This window comes from Epinephelus fuscoguttatus, linkage group LG19, assembly GCF_011397635.1.
Source record: "Epinephelus fuscoguttatus linkage group LG19, E.fuscoguttatus.final_Chr_v1".
NCBI classification, from domain to species: Eukaryota; Metazoa; Chordata; class Actinopteri; order Perciformes; family Serranidae; genus Epinephelus; species Epinephelus fuscoguttatus.
In genome coordinates this window covers 24,264,202-24,282,602 of record NC_064770.1, presented here as the reverse complement: position 1 = coordinate 24,282,602, position 18,401 = coordinate 24,264,202, and the positions used below count along the sequence as shown (strand labels likewise).

The window sequence follows — 18,401 nt, the reverse complement described above, 5'->3', positions numbered from 1 at the left end:
AACAATGATGCACTCAAAGGTAAATGCATTTAAACATCTCATTCACCAATTTCAAATCTGACCGGGCTCTCAAAAGAAGCTGCTTCCTAAAAACAACACACAGCTCAAAATCAGCATGAGTAGGGAATAGAAAACAACCTTTGGCATAATTTGGCAGCCTAGAAACCTTTTACGACGTCACACTGTAATAAAGACATGAGTAAACTGTCAGCAGTAACAGCATTAAGGTTGACAGCGCTCAATAGCATGCTCTGCTCAAAACAAGACAACAGCAAATAGAAAATGGAGTAACTGGATGACACTACACTTGCAAAGTCTTGATTTAAATGCAAGAGCATGGCCTCAAGGACACTTCATTCTGAGTTTATTCTCTGAGCAGCCTGGAGTCACAAATGGCAGGCAGAGCGCAACTGAAATGCCACAGGCCTGGCTGTTTTATGCTGCAGCCAGCGCGCCGCAGCACAGCACTGAGGTCTCACCTGAGAGAGTAGGTATAGCCGGTGTTCTCTGGAGCACACTGTGGCGGCGTATATGTGTGCAGTTGGGAAAAATCCATGGTCATTCTTCTTTGTTTAGACTGCAAGAATCAGGATTGCAAGGGACAGGACTCTTTAAGCCAAAGCGGATATAGTGGAGAGAGATAACAGGTACAAACTAACTACCATACACACTCACAAAAACGCATGCATTGCCTTGTTCAGCCTGCCTCTGGGACACAAATTAGTTTGCTAATGAGCTCAAGTTCTGCCACTGTGTAGATATATTTTTAAAAAACCAATTCAGAAACTGCATCTGCACAATAAATACAATACAGCACTGGTAAATTCCTTGCCTCTTCCTAAATCAATTCCAGCACTATTCACTGGGCTGCTCTCCAAGAAAACACAACCACCGGTTACTGCTACGCTACAACCACGTAAGAAAGCTTAGCAGGCTCTAATGAGAGCTGCTGCACATTCCTTTTCCTCAGGAACACAACAACGCTACTGTGGTTCTGACAGTGGACGTGAGTTGGCCGACCTCTTCCTGCATGTTGGCTCTGGCTGGTTGTTGACGGAGGCTACGGACGCCAGTAAAGCTGTAATGAATGACTTGTCTCTTCTCCTCCGGTCGGCAACTGACGGGAATGGCTAGCAGCGGCAGGGCAGAGAGAATGACGAACCTCACTCCCGTTGTATTAAGTAGACTCCTCACCAGGACAGCTACTCCTACGGTGACTGCTTGGGAAAGCTCCACACACACAGTGAGAGAGCAGTATTATGAAACCAAGTAAAACAGCAAGGGGTGGGGCTGAATTTTAGGCAATGGGCGGGAAACAACAGCTCTGAGGGTTGAGCTTCACACAAGGAAACTTGCATTATGTGAACAAGCTGTCCAAATACTGTAACCATAATACACTCAGCTGCCAGTTTGTAATGTCCACTGGGATAAAACTAATGCAGTCCAACACAACAGTCCTGAAATAAATCCTATCTTCATGAAGGTTATAATGTTCAGTTTTCCATTCAAACTGTTGTTAAGGTATTGATTCAGCTGTACTGACATTTTGGAGGCTGCAGTCTGTGCTATTGTTCAACTGCATCACACAGAGAGGCTTTTCTGTTCTATTTCTTTCACCCCATTTATAATCAGTGAGCACAGGCTAAATCAGTGGTCTCCAAAGTAGGGGTCGGGCCCCGTCAAAGGGTCACAAGATAACTTTGAGGGGTCATGAGACAATTAATAGGGGAAGAAAGAAGAAATCTGTTGCACATATTTGGGTTAAATCTTCAGACTTTTCTCTATACTCTGATTCTTTGTGAAATACTGAATAATTCGAATTTATTTAAATGCATCCATGTGAGACGATTATGTGGGAAATGCGTGTCTGGTAAAAAAAGCAAACCACTCATCTGAGACATGTGTAATATGGCAAGGAGCCCCAGTCAAGCAGCAACCTCTGGGGCTGAAAAATGAAGCCAAAAACTACACTTCAAATGGCCACTTGAGGCTGCCTACAAAAGCTAGTCAAACCCCCATAGACTCCAATGTTAAAATGTCCAACTTTACAGCAGAAATAAACATGACAAATGTACAGGTTGTGAATTTTTTACCCATAACTAACTTGTTTAAATGTTATTAAGGCCTAAAATTACACATATTTAAGGGTGGAGCCACTTGAGTGACAGGCTGTCCAAGAGAATCTGACTTGGTCGGCACCATTACCATGCCAGTGTACGCCTGGGGTGCACAGTGTAGGTGGAGTCTACGCACTTTTTGACAGTTATCGTAGGCAGCAGATACACCAGATCAGTTGCTCAATGTCAGTGGTGAGAGCGGCATTTACCTCACCACGACCACATGGCCCATACAAACACAAAAATGTCAAGGGAGACTGATGAGACAGAGGAGTGATGAATGTCATTCAGGCTTACATAAAATCATATTGTGAATATTACTGTCCATGTAGGCTATAATTTGTCAACTGTGCCTTTTGCACTGTAGGAAGACATTGTTTGTTTTGTCAGCTGAAAATTCTGCTTACGGTTGCTGCCGCTGGCTAACCGATTACACTCCATTTAAACACCTATCTCAGCCCTTCCTGTTACGTGTTAAGCAGTGCACTGGCACACTGAAATGGAGTGGACACAGTCAGATCCACCCCTCGCTCCTCCACAGCTCCACCCTTTCCTCCAAATATGGTCACTTCTGGCTCCAACCATTTCCCTCAGTGGAAACGAAGCTTATTTCCTTTAATTTCACAGATAAGAAACAATAAATTGTGAAGACAATTAAGGCTCCACAAAAATAGCATTTTAAGTCTTCTGCGTGATTTATCCTTAGAGAATTCATACTTCGGGATTTATCCAGGTTTCCTATGAGCAGAGGAAATCTCCGCTCGTCGCTATGCTAATTTATACATTGTAAAATGCCATAGGCTTGTGCTAATAACATTAGCATCATGTATTTGTTTGGAAAACGTCTGTGAGTTGTAATGGAGCCAAATTTTGTAACGATACCTTTGTTAATATGTTGCTGTTGGCCCTGGCCACATATGAGTAGAGAGACGTCCACTAAATTAGCTAGGCTAATTTAGCTTGTGCTAAAAACATTAGCATGTTGTATTTGTGGGTGAAATGTGTCCAGCATAAGACCAGTGTTTGTCTGTGAATGCTGCTAAATACAATGAAGCCAATTTGTGTACTTTTGTTTGAAATTGACTCAAGACATGTTTAATGTGTGTTTTGAATCAACTAAACTTCACAGCACTTCACAGAAACCTCTGCTGCTGACTAGTGTTTGAGGTGCAACTGCAGAGTGACACAGACACACCACCACACAAGTATAAATGGTCACAACGGCGTAGGCCACATGCATAGGCTACAGCGTAGGGTCTGCCGCACAAGTATAAATCCCCCCCTTTAGACTGCATTAGTTTTTGCTAGGCGTGCCTAATAAACTGTTAACTGGGTGTATAGTCACAGCCAAATTGTAATGCATACTTCAGGTAGTCAACTATAAGGTAAAATTGAAGGTGACTCTTGCCAGCTGAGTTTCAATCCTTGCTCTTTTAACAAAGAATACAATAACTGTGTCTGAATGTTTGACAAGCTCAACCATGCTGCAAACCACTCCATCCATGTAACCACAACGTCTATATATCCCGAGCAAGAAGGGAACTCCAACCTCTGATAATACAACAGCTGAGCGGCAAATAAAACAGATGGCTTTTCCTAAAACCTGCCACCAAAATCTCAGTCCATAATCTTAATCAGGTTTCAAATCCACATCCAAGTCTCCAAGCTGAAAAGACGGATAAACAGAAACAAATATCTAAAAGCCAAGGGGACGACTTTAATTCAGCCAGGATTAGTTTTACTTTGACTTGTCAACCGGTGCAGTGAATCACGTTGCCAGCACTGGATGTGGGCAAAATCAAACACTTTCCTGCTACAGTTAGATCAACCGTGCTACAACTACTGCAGGACTGAGGAGAGAGGAGAGCATGGTGTAACGCTGCAGTTCATGTTTGTGACTGAATCTTTACAGGAACGTTATTGCATTTAATCCTTGAGCTCATAATTCAGGAGACAGGCTGAACAAGAACAGAGCATGCGTGCATCCCACAAACACACAGTCTTAACAGCTTTCCCACAGTGCTGTATGTCTCCACTGTTTGTTTTGCTGGCTCCTTTACGCAAACCACCTGCGACGACGAGGGCAAACTGCTGCGTCCTGTGACTGGTCCAGCTACTGTCACAACAGTGTTACACACCAGCGCCGCTGAAAAACACATATTCAGTTTAATAATAACTGCACACGGTGTCCGGCCAAATGACATATAAGCCTCGTTACACTCTCACATTGCTCGGTGCTAAATTTAAACGCCATGTATTTAGATAACGCCGTCACTCGCCAAAGCACTGACTTAGAGGCTTGAGCAACGACGCACTGTTTCCATTCCCTATCATACACATTCACTTAACACTCCTCAGTCGAAACACGCACTCCTGACGACAGATAACACATTTAATGTCTGATAATGTCGCAGATGTGTAAAAATCACCCATGAAAATAAGGCCTGAGACTGCGTTAGTTGTGGGTAAAGGAGCTCAGCAAGGACAAAATAAATGTGGATCACACCAAATGACACATTCACAACAGACTAATGCAGCAACATTAACGTATAGGATGTTGTGTATACAACACGTCAACTTGCCCGCGTGGTAAGAGTCCATGTATATTATTATTCTTTAAGAGCGTAATCCAGAGGAAAGAGGTCCACACATTACTGCCACGGAAGACGCGCAAACTTCTGCCAGCATCCCGACGCACGGAAACCCGAAGATTATTTATTACTGCGCACCCGCAGATCCCAAACGTTGTTTTTCTAATTCAAAAAACACAAAAGTTTGCAAGTGGCTCAGGAGTGTTATGCTAGTGCACAACAAGCAGATATCCAAAATGGCTTCCCGGGCGTAACAAAGCCAGAAGGATCGCTGTCGAGCTGATCCTCCCACTCCCGGGCCCTCCATTGTCGGCCAGGGCGCACACTTTAAATCTATTGGAGGACAGCAGCACTGCTGCAACGGCATGCACAGGACTGCTGCTGGAGCTGCGTGCATTCAGAGGGACCACACCATTGTTTAGAGTGGCATTGAACCCCTGGAGGAGATTTCAACTGAAACTTAAGGCCCCCCGTATCACATCTGCCACCAAAGCCATCATGAATGATCTGTGATATCCTCCAGAGACCTCAACTGTTGTTTGGTATGCATTTTTAATTTCTCCTGTTTGGGATCAGTAGGACCCGATAAGTATAAAAAACCAAACACTGTCAACAGTAATTAAGTCCCAGTGTCTTCAAACCCATTAAAATAACCCCAGTGTCCTCAAACAACACAATAATAAAGTCCCAGTGTCCTCAAATGAGTCAACAATAAAGTCCAAATGTCTTCAAATGGGACAATAATAGAGTCCCAATGTCCTCAAACAACACAATAAAATAGTCCCAGTGTCCTCAGACGAGTACTTCCTAATAAACAGTGTCTTAGCTTGTTACTGTTGCTAAAATCAGTCGAATTTGTTGCCATTTCAAACTACAGACATTATCAATCATAAATAAACAAGTTTAACCATAAAGTGTGATCAGGTTTTGTACATTGTCCACTTTTGTGTCAGGATCGGCAGCACACTGACTTGGCAGAGATGGCTGCCATCTTGTTTTTACTTGGATCAGTGTATTGTGCTCTTACTACTACTAGATGGCACAAAACTGTGTCCACGAACGAGGACAACAGGCCCAAGTTAAGTAGAATGGAGTATAAGGTCAAGTAAACCCCAAATGTGATGTCCTCATGTGAGGACACAGGAGGATATATACTGCTATTAATGTGTTATTGTATTGTTATCTACACGGCCCACCACAGTTCATCCACTGAAAACAATAAGGAACATTAGTCTTGAATGCCTCACATATCTTAATTATTATTACATACATTTCCTGTTGGTTTTTGCTCTCAATTATAATGCAAACAAGAGCAACATTAAAGATGGCAAGTCAGTGTCATATTCTGCAACATTTCACTGCAGGAGCATCGTCAAGATTTTTAATATTTTGAAGTCATGAGGTCAAATGCCCTGTCCCAAAAGCAACCCCACCCCAAAAGGAAAGCCTGTAATAATGTTGTAGTCATCTGAAAATTTTCACATTGATTTAAACAATGGTTACATTATATTTTCTGTTTCAAAAAGCCCCACATTAAGGTCTAAACGCTGTCCAAAAACCTGTTTACCCTCCACAAGAGTTTCAATAAATGGCCTCTCTAGCTCCGTAAAACCTCCATAAATTATCACAACAAAACAAAGGACGTGGCCTCAGTGTGTTAGCCAAGGGCCTGTCTGGTTCATGCCCCATTCAACACTGAAAGTCAGATGTATCAAACTGTGTGGACCCTATTGTTGATCTTATTGATCATTTTTGTGGTTTTTGCTATTCACTCACTCTTTGGATGAACTGTACAGCACTTTGGTCAACCAAGGTTGTTTTTAAATGTGCTATATAAATAAATTTTGACTTGACTTGACTTGACTTGACCCTGAACTAATGACTAAGGAGAAATCTGGACCCTGTGGCTGGACCAGTTGGACCACTGCTTTAGACTGCAATAAGAGGAAATGTTGGCATCAGTATTGCTGCAACGTTGCTGCAGTATTGTTACTAAAAAAAAACCTTTAAATTGGGACTTGACCGATTAACCGTTGTGCTCAAGCAACAAAAAAAAATGTATTACAATGTTCTATTTGTTCAGTCATGATGAAACAAAACAATGAAAGATGTGTCAACATCGCTCACAAAGCTGTTAATCAGGAGACAATATAGTGAGTAATTAAAATACTCTGCAAGTGTGAACCTGTTCTTTAAAAGGTGGCTCACCTTCACTAGAGGGTGTCCTGTACTTCAAAGGAAATCAAATTGTTCACTTTCCACTGCATCTTTTCATTGTAGTCATTAAGAGTGAAGCTAAATTAGTATTGCTGGAGAAAGACAGGAGTACAACGCATGTGTCAGCACATTTACATAAAACAGAACACCCCCTGTTGAAAGCAGATTTTCCATCAAACTCTTTGGTGTGAGAAAATGTAAAAGTACACAGATATTAAACAGATGGGTGTTTCAGTTGTGTGTGATTAAACCTTCTCAGGTAGGGAGCCGTGCAGAGCTATGCTGGTAATTTGCATGAAGTCATCATGTACTAATAGGAATGCTGAAGTTGTCCTGCAACAAACTAACAGACTGATACCTGTATCTGAATCCTCTGATTGAACTGATAAGAGCAAATAAGGTCTTGGCTAAGGCGCCATCTGCTGGACAGCAGACTGTACATTTCATTGAGATGGACTTTGGACCCAATCTGAGACCTTGCAGACAGTGGGCTGTCCCTCTGTCAAAGACTTAGCAACAGGATTGTTCACACCCTATTTCAGCCGAGATAAGACCTCTGTCAGTACCTTTTCATTTCACTGGCCATACCCAGAGGTGCAGGAAATATTCACACCCTTTACTTGAGTAAAACCAATACAACAATGTAAAAATACTCCATTATACGCAATAATTCTACATTTAAAATCCTTCTCAAGTGAAAGTACAAAATCATTAGCAAAACTGGCAGGTCATGGCTGGTCAAAGTGAAGCTTGTTAAGCACCTAGGCAGTTAAGTTCCATAAAGGTCTCAAGATAAATCTGAGGGGACAATACACAAGAACAAACAAAGTTCTGCTACAAAAGTCTGCGGTAATTTGGAGGACTTTGCTCTGATCTTTGCTCTTTTTTGTTAAGTACCAGAAAGAATGACCTTTCCTGGCCTAAAACATTAATTTTCACGATGCGATTCGTTCTGCAGTTATTATTTCATTAAATAACTAATGCCATCTAACTTTTCATTAAAAAAAGATTGGCAAACTTTTCTGTCATGCTTTTCACTTTTCTTTTCCTGCCTGGTGCCATATGGCCAACAATGGACTTTCGCTGATGCTTGCATGAGTGTGACAATGATAGCTAATGCTGGACTTATTGTGGCTGACATTTTCAAGTGACAAAAATCTGGTAGCCTAAAACCTGCTGGTTTCACTTCAGAAAAATGTCCCATTTTAGCTTTTTATCTCTCCCATTTTACCTGAATGCATTAAAGACACACTCAAAACCTTTCCCCATTAAAAGTCAATTATTCTGTTAAATTTTTTGACCACAGTAGTCATTACCAAAAAGATATAATAATATTTAAGAGCCCAAGATGTAAAACCTTATGTCCCAATTTATGTTTTTATCACGCTGTTGTCAGTCGTCTTATAAATGCTAGGGATGTCCCGATCACATATTTATTTGCATCCGATCCAATACCGAGTCCTTTATTTTGAAACCGAGTCCAATCTGATACTTTGCAAAGCATTAAGAAAGAAAAAAATAATAATAGATAAATAAATAATAGAGGCCGGTCACCTCTAGTTACCAGCCTTGATCTAGGGACAACTAGTGAGGGTAGGCTTGAGGATCTCGGATAACGACTCGGAGCATAGGTAGTCAGAAGCTCAGTAACATAACTCGGCACCAAACCATGTTGAGCTTTAAAAGTTATTAATATAATCTTAAAATCACTTCTGAAGTTAACTGGCAGCCAATGGAAGGAGGCGAGAATTGATATGTGATATGTGACCTACGGTTTGTTCTGCGGTGTGTCACAGTAGTCGAGGCACATGAATACAAAAGCATTAATAAGCATTTCTAGGACAGGAAAAGAGACACAGCTGATTTGATTGATAATATTTCTTAGGTGGAAGCAGCAGGATTTATTGAGATTGTCATCTGGTTCAAAGTTCAATTGAGAATCAAAATGTAGATTTTATATTAGCTGGCAAAAGACCAATAAAGGGTTGTAATTTCCTTGCTAGGTGATAAGGGCCAAAGATTAGGCCTATTCTCTCTTATCTGAGTTATGAGTCTGAAATAAAGTTTATAATAATAACAACAATAATAATAATAATAATAGTAATGATAATAGTAATAATAACACCTTGTGCCACTTAACTTCACCCTATGAAATATAAGGGACAAAAAGGTTGGAAACCATTGGTTTAATCTTGTGTGTTTTATAGAACATGTTCATCTGCTCTGGTGATATAGGCCCAACAGAGACTATACTTCGTCAGGATGCTGAGGAGGACCAACCTCTCTGCAAAGTTACTTGAGTCTTTCTATCACTCCTCAGTGGAGAGCAGCGAATGTTCAGTGACAGCAGAGAAAAAAATTACTGGACTCCCTCTGCCCGCCCTAGAAGACATCTACAGGTCTCGCTGCCCGGCAGAGCCTGCAGCATTGTTAAAGACAGCACCCCTTTCACCACGCAACGAGGCTCTGGAATGCTGCACCTCCACACTGAGAAACAGTTTTTACCGCACAAAAATACACAATCTAACCTCTCCCACACCACCACAACAACTTTAAAAAGCACTACCACGGACAGATGTACAATAATGCACTTCATCTTGTCCTTTTTATAGCACCTTATTTATCATATGTTAGCCTTATCCTATGGGGTATTTGAGTGTGTGTTGAGTACATGGAACAGTTTTTCTGCAATTACAGTAAAGGCATTCATTCATTCATCTGAAAGGTAGCTTGTAACTATACCTGTATAATGAACATATAGAAGTAATAATTACAATGGAAGTAACACAAAAAAAGGAGATACTCAAGTAAGGTACAAGTAACTGAACTTAGTTACTTTCCACCAGCAGCAATATCTTCTCTAATTCAAGTCATGACCTCAGTCCTGCATGTGTCGAAAACAGACTAGGACCGGGGAAACATCTTGCACATGCTCATAGTCAAGTCACTCTGTGGCTGGACCCAGGTAAAATTGCAGTAGTAATTATTCAAGGTGTTTTGTGATCTCTTGGGACATCCAAATAACATATTAAAAGTATACCATTATAGTGGATCAAGGTAAATTCACGGCCCGAAATGTGGGGGCCATTATGTCACAGCATGACACAAAGACGTGCATATTTCTGCTTCTGAACGTGATGTTATTGTGATTTATGTCTAAACATAAGTTTTTTTAGGGTGTTCTTTCACATATAACCATCAGATATGGCCTGTTCTGAATGTGTATGTGCAATATGGGGGTAGCTGCACCCCAAAATGGCCTTTTTTGAATCCAAACAGGGTCAGAAAGTCAGTAAAATTAGGTTAAACCATGTTATCACGTAATTTTCTGCACTTACAAATTTGTTTGTCCATTAAAACCATAATGCACACCAGCACTTGAAGCACCAGACCAAACTTGAAACATGCCTTGGCTTTTTCATTCTTTGCTTTAACTATTGGTGCCATTGAAAATTCTGTGACTAAGCTGCTGCTTGGGAGGGGTTATTATGGTGAAATATCAACCGATTTCCCATAATGTTTTCAACCTTAACAAACAGAAGTTTCCATTATTGCACTGTGTGTGTTTCCCATCCCATCCCATCTACAGGAGGTCTTTTTCTAAGACATCACCGTGAAGCACAGCATTTCATATTGATACAATACAAAGATACAATATACACCGATCAGCCAAAACATTAACACCACTGACAGGTGAAGTGAATAACATTGATTATTTTGTTCCAATGCATTGTTTTGCTGGGAAACCTTTGGTTCTGGCGTTCATGTGGATACCACCTGACATGTTCCACCCACCCAAAAGACCCCTCCTCATGGCATAAGCACTACCCAATGGCAGTACAAAAAAGCACCATGCCACACTACAAAAACTGTTTAGAAATGACCTGTGGACATGACAAAAAGCTCATGGTGCCGACCTGGCTCCTAAATTTCCCAGGTCCTAATCTGCTCAGGGATTCTTGTGATGTGCCGGTAGCCCAGATGTACCCCTAATCCAAGGTGGGGCCTCCTTGGATCGGACTTGGCTCTGACCTGCTGAGGCATGGACACAGGATCTCTGGGGTAACAACACGTGCCACAGATGCTCAATCAGATTGAGATCTGGGGAATTCGGAGGCCAGCTTGATACTTTGAGGTCTGTCACATTCCTTGGGCCGTTCCTGAGCAGTTCTTGCAGTTTGGCACGGTGCGTTATTCTGCTGGGGGTCCACTGCCATCAGGGAGTACTTACGCCATGAGTGTGTGTACACGGTGTGTAACAGGCGGTTGGCTCGGTGGAGCGTGTCAGGTGGCAAATGAATGGAAGAACCAAAGGTTTGCCAGCAGAACATTGTATTGTAATAAGACGATCTATGTGTTTTACTTCACCAAAGTTCTGGCTGAGCGGTGTATGTTGGATATGTATTAACATCATTTCCTCCACACCATGAAACTGAAAAGTTGAAACTTTGCTTTTGACCTTGGAAAAATAATATTCCACTAAATCCATGATGGTATACTTTTAATATACGATGCAGAAGGGTGACTATGAAACAATATTATTGCTATTTAACCCAGGTTGGGCCATTTTGAGTTAGACTGACTGGACTGTTATTAAAAAGAGTGATGTTTAGCAAGATTAGCCATTACTGCTGCAGATTTACACAAAGACGGAAGTGTGCACAAGTGAAGCCCATAGCCTCTGCTGGTGTGACGTTTAAGTTCAAGGAAGTCTTGGAAAATAGCCACAACAGGCTGAAGGTGGAGGCTTAGTTAAAATGTGATTTATTATATATTTTATCTATTTCTGCGGTTGGAGACAGTGGCACCTTCACTGAATCTGTAGACAAAACTGTCCCAGTGACCTTACAGGACATTGGTCTGCTGTAGCCCCCCTGCTGCTGCTGCTGCTGCTGCTACAGTGGTCAGGAAAAACAAAAGCTCAACTCTTTGCTTCTCCTTCCTCTTCTAATTCAAGTGCTTGTCAGTTAAAACTGTGCAGATACACACGAAGACATAACACGTATTCCCAAAAACACTGCACCACAGAGCTACACGTGAACGACGCTATCAGCGAATTTAAGATTGGAGATAAGATGCAGCCTCTCGTGCCAGTTCAGGACACACGTGAAATTAGTTTACATGATAATGCAGAAGTTAGACTACTCACAGGTAGACTCCGCCGCCGGCGACTGTAAGGTGAGTTTGTCTTGAAATGAGTTACATCCACTTCGTTAAAGCTTCTCGGGTGGTGGTGGCACATTAACTGCCCTGAAGACTGGACCTTATTCTAACGTTCGCCTTTTCCCGCACACGGTCAGACTTTCCGTTGCGACGCGAACGTCACGTGCGTCAATCCTTATAAGGTAAAAATGACCATATATGGGATCTGTCAGAACAAGTCCTGACACTGGGCTTCGATGTGAAGCAGCGTCGCTTAGTGGCCGCTGACGAGAACAACAACGAACAGGGAATTAATTAAAAACAAACAACAAACAAAGACAAAACAAAAAATACTCTGAGGAAACGCTGTAATCTTGCATTTATTGCTGCAAAAATATGTTTTGCTGTCGGCAATTATTATTATTTTTATTATTATTATAGGAATATCTAATTAGGGATTGTTTTGGATCACTGACCATTTACATATCCCTTTATATTGTCACGGACTTAACTATTATGTCAAGAAGGAAGAAGGCGTGTGTTTAATTTCATTTTATTTAATTTAATTTTATTTGATTTTATTCTATTTTATTTTATTATTATTATTATTACTATTACTGTCCATTTACATATCCCTTTATATTGTCACAGACTCAACCATTATGTCAAGAAGGAAGAAGGTGTCTGTTTAATTTAATTTAATTTAATTTAATTTTATTCTATTTTATTTATGTTTGATCTTATTATTATTATTATTATTTGTGTCCATTTACATATCCCTTTATATTGTCACGGACTTTACCATTATGTCAAGAAGGAAGAAGGTGTCTGTTTAATTTAATTTAATTTTAATTTAATTTTCTATATGATAATAATAATAATAATAATAATAATAATAATTATTATTATTATTATTGTCCATTTATAGATCCCTTTATATTGTCACAGACTCAACCATTATGTCAAGGAGGAGGAAGGTGTGTGTTTATGTTCATGTTTATTTTATTTTCTATATTATTATTATTATTATCATTATTATTATTATTTGTGTCTATTTACATATCCCTTCATATTGTCACGGACTTAACCATTATGTCAAGAAGGAAGAAGGTGTCTGTTTATGTTTATTTTATTTTCTATGTTATTTTATGATTACTATTATTATTGTTATTATTACTATTATTATTAATAATAAGAAGAATTTTTTTTAGGACTAGCGGGGTGGGATGGGGTTGTATAAAAGAAAAAGAAAAAAGTGTTTGTTCACTAAATATCAGTGTACTGTACTTAAAAGATAAAAAAAAAAAATAAATCTGTTCATAAAAAATAAATCTATTCTGTAATATTTAATTTAATTTAATTTAATTTAATATTTTAGGACTGGCGGGGTGGGATGGGGGGCAGGGGGGTGTATAAAAGTTAAAGAAAAAAAGTGTTGTTCACATGTATGTTTACTGAATATCAGTGTACTGTACTTATAAGACGAATAAATAAATCTGTTAAAAAAAAAATCTAGGAATTTCTGCAAAAAAAAATTTATTGCTGTCAACTGGAGGGGTCCTCCTTAACCCCCAACACTTTGTCAGGGGATGTCAGAGATGTCAAGTTATGTCCCCCTTGATTAGTAAAATCAAAGGAATATCTAACTAGGGATTGTTTTGGATTACTGTCCATTTACATCTGCCTCTATATTGTGACAGACTCAACCATTATGTCAAGAAGGAAGAAGGTGTGTGTGTGTTTTTTTTTTTTAATTAAATTTAATAAAATTAAATTCTTATTTTTATTAATTTATTAGGACCGGTGGGGTCTAAATCTCAGTGTACTGTACTTATAAGATGAATAGATAAATCTGTTTAAAAATCATATATTGGGTTGTTTGTTTGTTTAATCTGCAGCTGTATTCTGTATTTGCTTTGTTTTCCTGTTTGTCTTGTCCGGTCTGCTCAAATGTATTCCATGTACAAGTGATGATTGTTAAAACAGGAGGAACATTCTTGTTTTGAGTTAGTTTGGTTATTTTGTGAAAATGCAACAATTGGATGTGGACTTGTATTGTATATTATATGAGTGTAAAATGTTGTATTTCATGTTGTCAAAAAGTTGAAATATTGCAGACAAAACAACTACTACTACCAATTATTAATGATGATGAGACACAGACTTAGAGGAAAATATAACTTCCCTAATTTGTCTTTCTTGTGAAGTCTTGCAGAGAGAGGGTTTTAGGAAAATTACTTTTATCTTGAAGTGCCATTTCCTGCTTTAGAGTGAGTGACTAACAGACAGCAACTTGGCAGAGACAACAAACAAGCTTGATGACATCATAGATATAAAAAGGTATATATGTTCATGGATGACATGGCCAAACACAAGGATGACGCTGCTTGTGTTAAACTGTGTGGACCTTGAACTAGTGACTAAGGAGAAAGCTGGATCCTGTGGCTGGACCAGTTGGGAACCACTGGGATAGACTTTAGTGTACCAGTGGGAAGTTTGCCTTATTGGACATCACAGTGTCTGCAGTACAAAATCACAGCAAAACAAACAGCTAAAACATTTATCCATCACTTGCACATGCCCGTCTACATCAGTAAAAGTACACACATGGTACTATAATGTGATCAGTGACAAGAAGGACAGCTACACCATACACATAGTTCAGTCTGGGTGGTGTTAAGGGCTTCACAGGAGAGGAGGATGAAGGATTGTTTGAAGCAGTGGTGCCTGCTGAGGGGAAGGAGCTCATACTCAGGGTGGAGAACATGAGATGATTTCTAGAAATACAACTGTTGCATGCTGGACGACTGCACGTAAATTGCTGGTAATACTGAGCTTTCAGGTCCTGGCATTAAGACATCTATGTTCAAATGTTATACACATACTCTGGTGATACATCATAGCAGCAGTTCACAGCAAGAAAAGCACAGGACAAGTACAGTATAAATAATTTCAAATATTAAAACACAGTCTTAGCAGCAGTGTCAGACAGAGACCACGGTAAAATACCTATTGGAGACGTGCATTAGCAGTACAATAGACTGTATATTATATATCACATAATAAAATCCACATGACAATACTCAAAAAGGTTTGAAAGAACCCAATCTGATTGAGCATTCATGGGACATGCAGGTGCCCCAGAGGTACCCCCAATCCCAGGTGGGGCCTCCTTGGCTCTGACCTGTTGGGGCATGGCCACAAGACCTCTGGGGGGTGTCCTGTGGTGCTCGGCACCAGGGAGTTGGCAGCAGACCCCTTGAGTCGTGGGGGTTGTGAGGTGGGATACCAGCACATCCAACAGATGCTGGATCAGATTGGGATCTGGGGAATTTAGAGGCCAGGTTGACGCCTTGAGCTCTTTGTCATGTTCTTCTGGGTATTCCTGAGCAGTTTTTACTGTGTGGCATGGTGCATTGTTCTGCTGGGGGGCCACTGCCATCAGAGATGCTGCTGCCACGAGGGAGTGTACTTGGTGTGTAACAATATTTGGGTGAGTGGAGCATGTCAGGTGGCATCCACATGAATGCTAAAGTGAAGGTTTCCCAGCAGAACACTGTAACAAGATGATCAAAGTTATTTCACCTGTCAGTGGTTTTAATGTTTCAGCTGATCTGTGTATATATGTTCCCAGCAATATCCTCTCAGGGTGTCATATTTCCACCCCCACAGTGTAGGCACCCCAAACAGCCAGTAGGAGTCACCAGTGCAGCAACAATGACAAGAACCCTCCCCTCCCGTCCTGTCCTTTTACAATTGGTGAAAAGTAAAGGCCCGTTTCCACCACATGAACTTCAGGGTAATTTTACGGGGCCGGGGCTGTTGGTGCGTGTCTCCACCGCAGGAACCACCCCCGAGGGACAGAGTTCCAGAACTTTTACGGGGGCTAAACAAGTCCCTGCTTCGGGGTAGGTACTCAGAACGGCCCCAAAAGACTCCTGGCTGGGGCTTGGGGATTACTTGGTGTTGATTGGATATACTAAAGGAGGGATGTGACGACAACAGAAAGCAACAAAATAGCCGGCATTTTTAAAACTCAGCAGACGAGGGTTAGCTCGTTCATAGCTTCCGCCGCCATGTAAAAAAACCTCACTAAATGGCCCGTGAAAAAATTATTCTTAGTTACAGCATGATTGAGCTAGCAAAGCAGTTTTGTGTTGCTATGTGTGGTATTTATTCAGTTTTGGGAAATCACGATGTCTAGAAAGCATCAGCTGACAGGGACAGCTAACAGCAGCAGCAAAGCTAACATCAGGACGTCATCTGTTAAAAGCCTCCCGTTGTCGGCTATGACATGAAACTACTCCAGTTAGCTCAATCATGTTTGTAACTAAAACATCCGCTGGAAAAAAATATTTTTTTCACGGACCATTTAGTGAGTTATTACAAACACCGCTATCAGCTAACGGCGTCCCTACGTCACAGCGGTCAAAATGGTCGCGCAACGATTACATCACATCCAGAGCCCGTAACTTTACAGGAACCTTCCTCGCACTCCGCTCTCTCAGTGGAGACACGGCGGTTGAGAGGGCCGAGCGAGAGTACGTTCCTGTAGTAGTTCCTGCCCCCCAAATAGTACCAGGAACTTCTTCAGTGGAAACGGGCCTTAACTGTTTCCTCAAGTCCAGCACCGAAGTACAGTTTTAAGATTTTATTACTACTTCCTTCTAATGTTATTTACTTTATACTTTAACTCCACTTTGTTTCAGAGGGGAATATTGTACATCTTCCTCCAGCACATTTATCTGACAGCTGCAGTCACTAGTTGCTTTTCAGATTAAGAATGTACATTTAAAACAGGATGAACTCATTAAATGTGATGTTCAGGATTAAACCAGTGGTTCCCAGCCTTTACAGCATGTGCCCTTTTATTTAACAGTTCCTCCCTTGTCATGTTTAGAACAAAGACTCTAAATGTCTGAGTTGTTAGTTTAACCAAAGAGACATTTCCCATCCAAACTTCTCAAATGATCCAGTTTAAACAACAGATCAACAACTGTCTTTCTGTGTGTGTTGTGGGGGGTGGTGGACCGTGTGCAGGGCGTGTATTTATTTGCCATTTGAACTCAACTTGAGGCCCCTTGTGAGCTGGGTGAATTGTAGCCAAAGAGCATGGATACCGCGAATCTCAATAGAACGCCCCATAGCAACAAATTCACCCATGGTTTCGTCCTACCGCCGCCATATTGGACTGTCAGCAGACCGCAGCAGACCCGCTTGCATACAAAAACACACAGACAAACTGAAGTATATCGCTATTAATTATGCTTACAATGCTACTCACCTCGTGATAGCTTGGTCACAGCTGATTTTTCCACGTTTTTGTAAAGCAAAATATAGACTTTAAAAAAACACAAAACGAGGAAAAACGTCCTAGATGGCATCTCTACATATTACATCCACTTATGAGAAGATTAACTTAATTACTCCATCAAAATCACCCCATAAGCCAAAATACCAAAAAAAATAAAAAATAAAAAAAAATAAAAATCAGTATTTTAACTAGAAACACATTAATGGCGACGTCACATAGTCAGGAATAAGGATTTATTTACAGTTTGTACAGTAAGGGGACAGTAATAATAATAATAATAATAATAGTGATATATAGGCTATTTTAATATGATATATTTTAATTTTAATGTTGAAGCAGTAATCAGTTCTGATATAGGCTAGATGGTCCAAGAGGCCATATATATATATATATATATATATATATATATATATATATATATATATATACATATATATATGATTTTGAATGAGTAATTAAGTTAATCATCTATAAGTGTTATCTTCCCTCCAAAACTGGCATATTAAATTGATATTAAAACACTTTAAAACTTCCACCTCAGGAGTTCTTACCTGTCGGGATCCTTCGGGAAACGGTGGAAGGCCAGGTGCAGGGTGTTGCAGTTAATTGCACTACACTGTTTTCTTTTACTTTTTTTCTCCTCTCTCCTTGACATCTTGCATGTTGTCTGGGCGCAACAGTCCAAGCTCAACAGTCCAAAATGGCGGCAGCGCCCCTAGTGGCTGTTGGCAGAAATTCAACGGAGCTTCGTCTCTTGGTATCCATGCTCTTTGTTGTAGTTTTGGACAGCCCTCAGCACTTCCGGACTACCTGTGAGCGCGCCCGCACAGTGTGCAAGTCTGAAAGTGAAGTGCGGACATTTGGATTCAGCCTTAACCTCCGTTCTCCCCTCTGGTCCCGCAAGCTGTCATTTCAGACGGGATCATTGTGTCCTCCTCCAGCCCATTCGTCTTCAGTCACCCAGATGTAAGTACGCTAACCTCAATGCATTACATTCACAGCTAAATATATTACTGAGAG

At 40.6% G+C, this 18,401-nt stretch overlaps 2 protein-coding genes across 8 annotated transcripts in view; one reads left to right on the top strand and one right to left on the bottom strand.

Moving 5' to 3' along the window:
- The window catches only part of sun1b (Sad1 and UNC84 domain containing 1b), a 44,332-nt gene extending 32,106 nt beyond the window's left edge, over nt 1–12,226 (bottom strand). Inside the window, exons 1-2 of one of the 7 annotated variants that reach the window (XM_049562509.1) lie at nt 4,700–4,965; nt 480–577 (exon numbers count right to left, since the gene is read on the bottom strand). In XM_049562509.1, the coding sequence (XP_049418466.1) occupies nt 480–562 (83 nt within the window). In that variant the 5' untranslated portion in view covers nt 563–577; nt 4,700–4,965. Of the gene's footprint in view, nt 1–479; nt 578–1,020; nt 4,656–4,699; nt 4,966–12,074 lie in introns of those variants that run through there. The other 6 variants (XM_049562515.1, XM_049562508.1, XM_049562510.1 and 3 more) reach the window with 6 other exon arrangements.
- Nucleotides 12,227–18,206: 5,980 nt separating this feature from the next.
- LOC125880108 (nuclear GTPase SLIP-GC-like) overlaps nt 18,207–18,401 on the top strand; it is a 41,968-nt gene continuing 41,773 nt past the window's right edge. The window contains exon 1 of the mRNA XM_049562386.1: nt 18,207–18,347. The gene's annotated coding sequence lies outside the window, so the exon portion shown is untranslated. The remainder of the gene's footprint in view (nt 18,348–18,401) is intronic.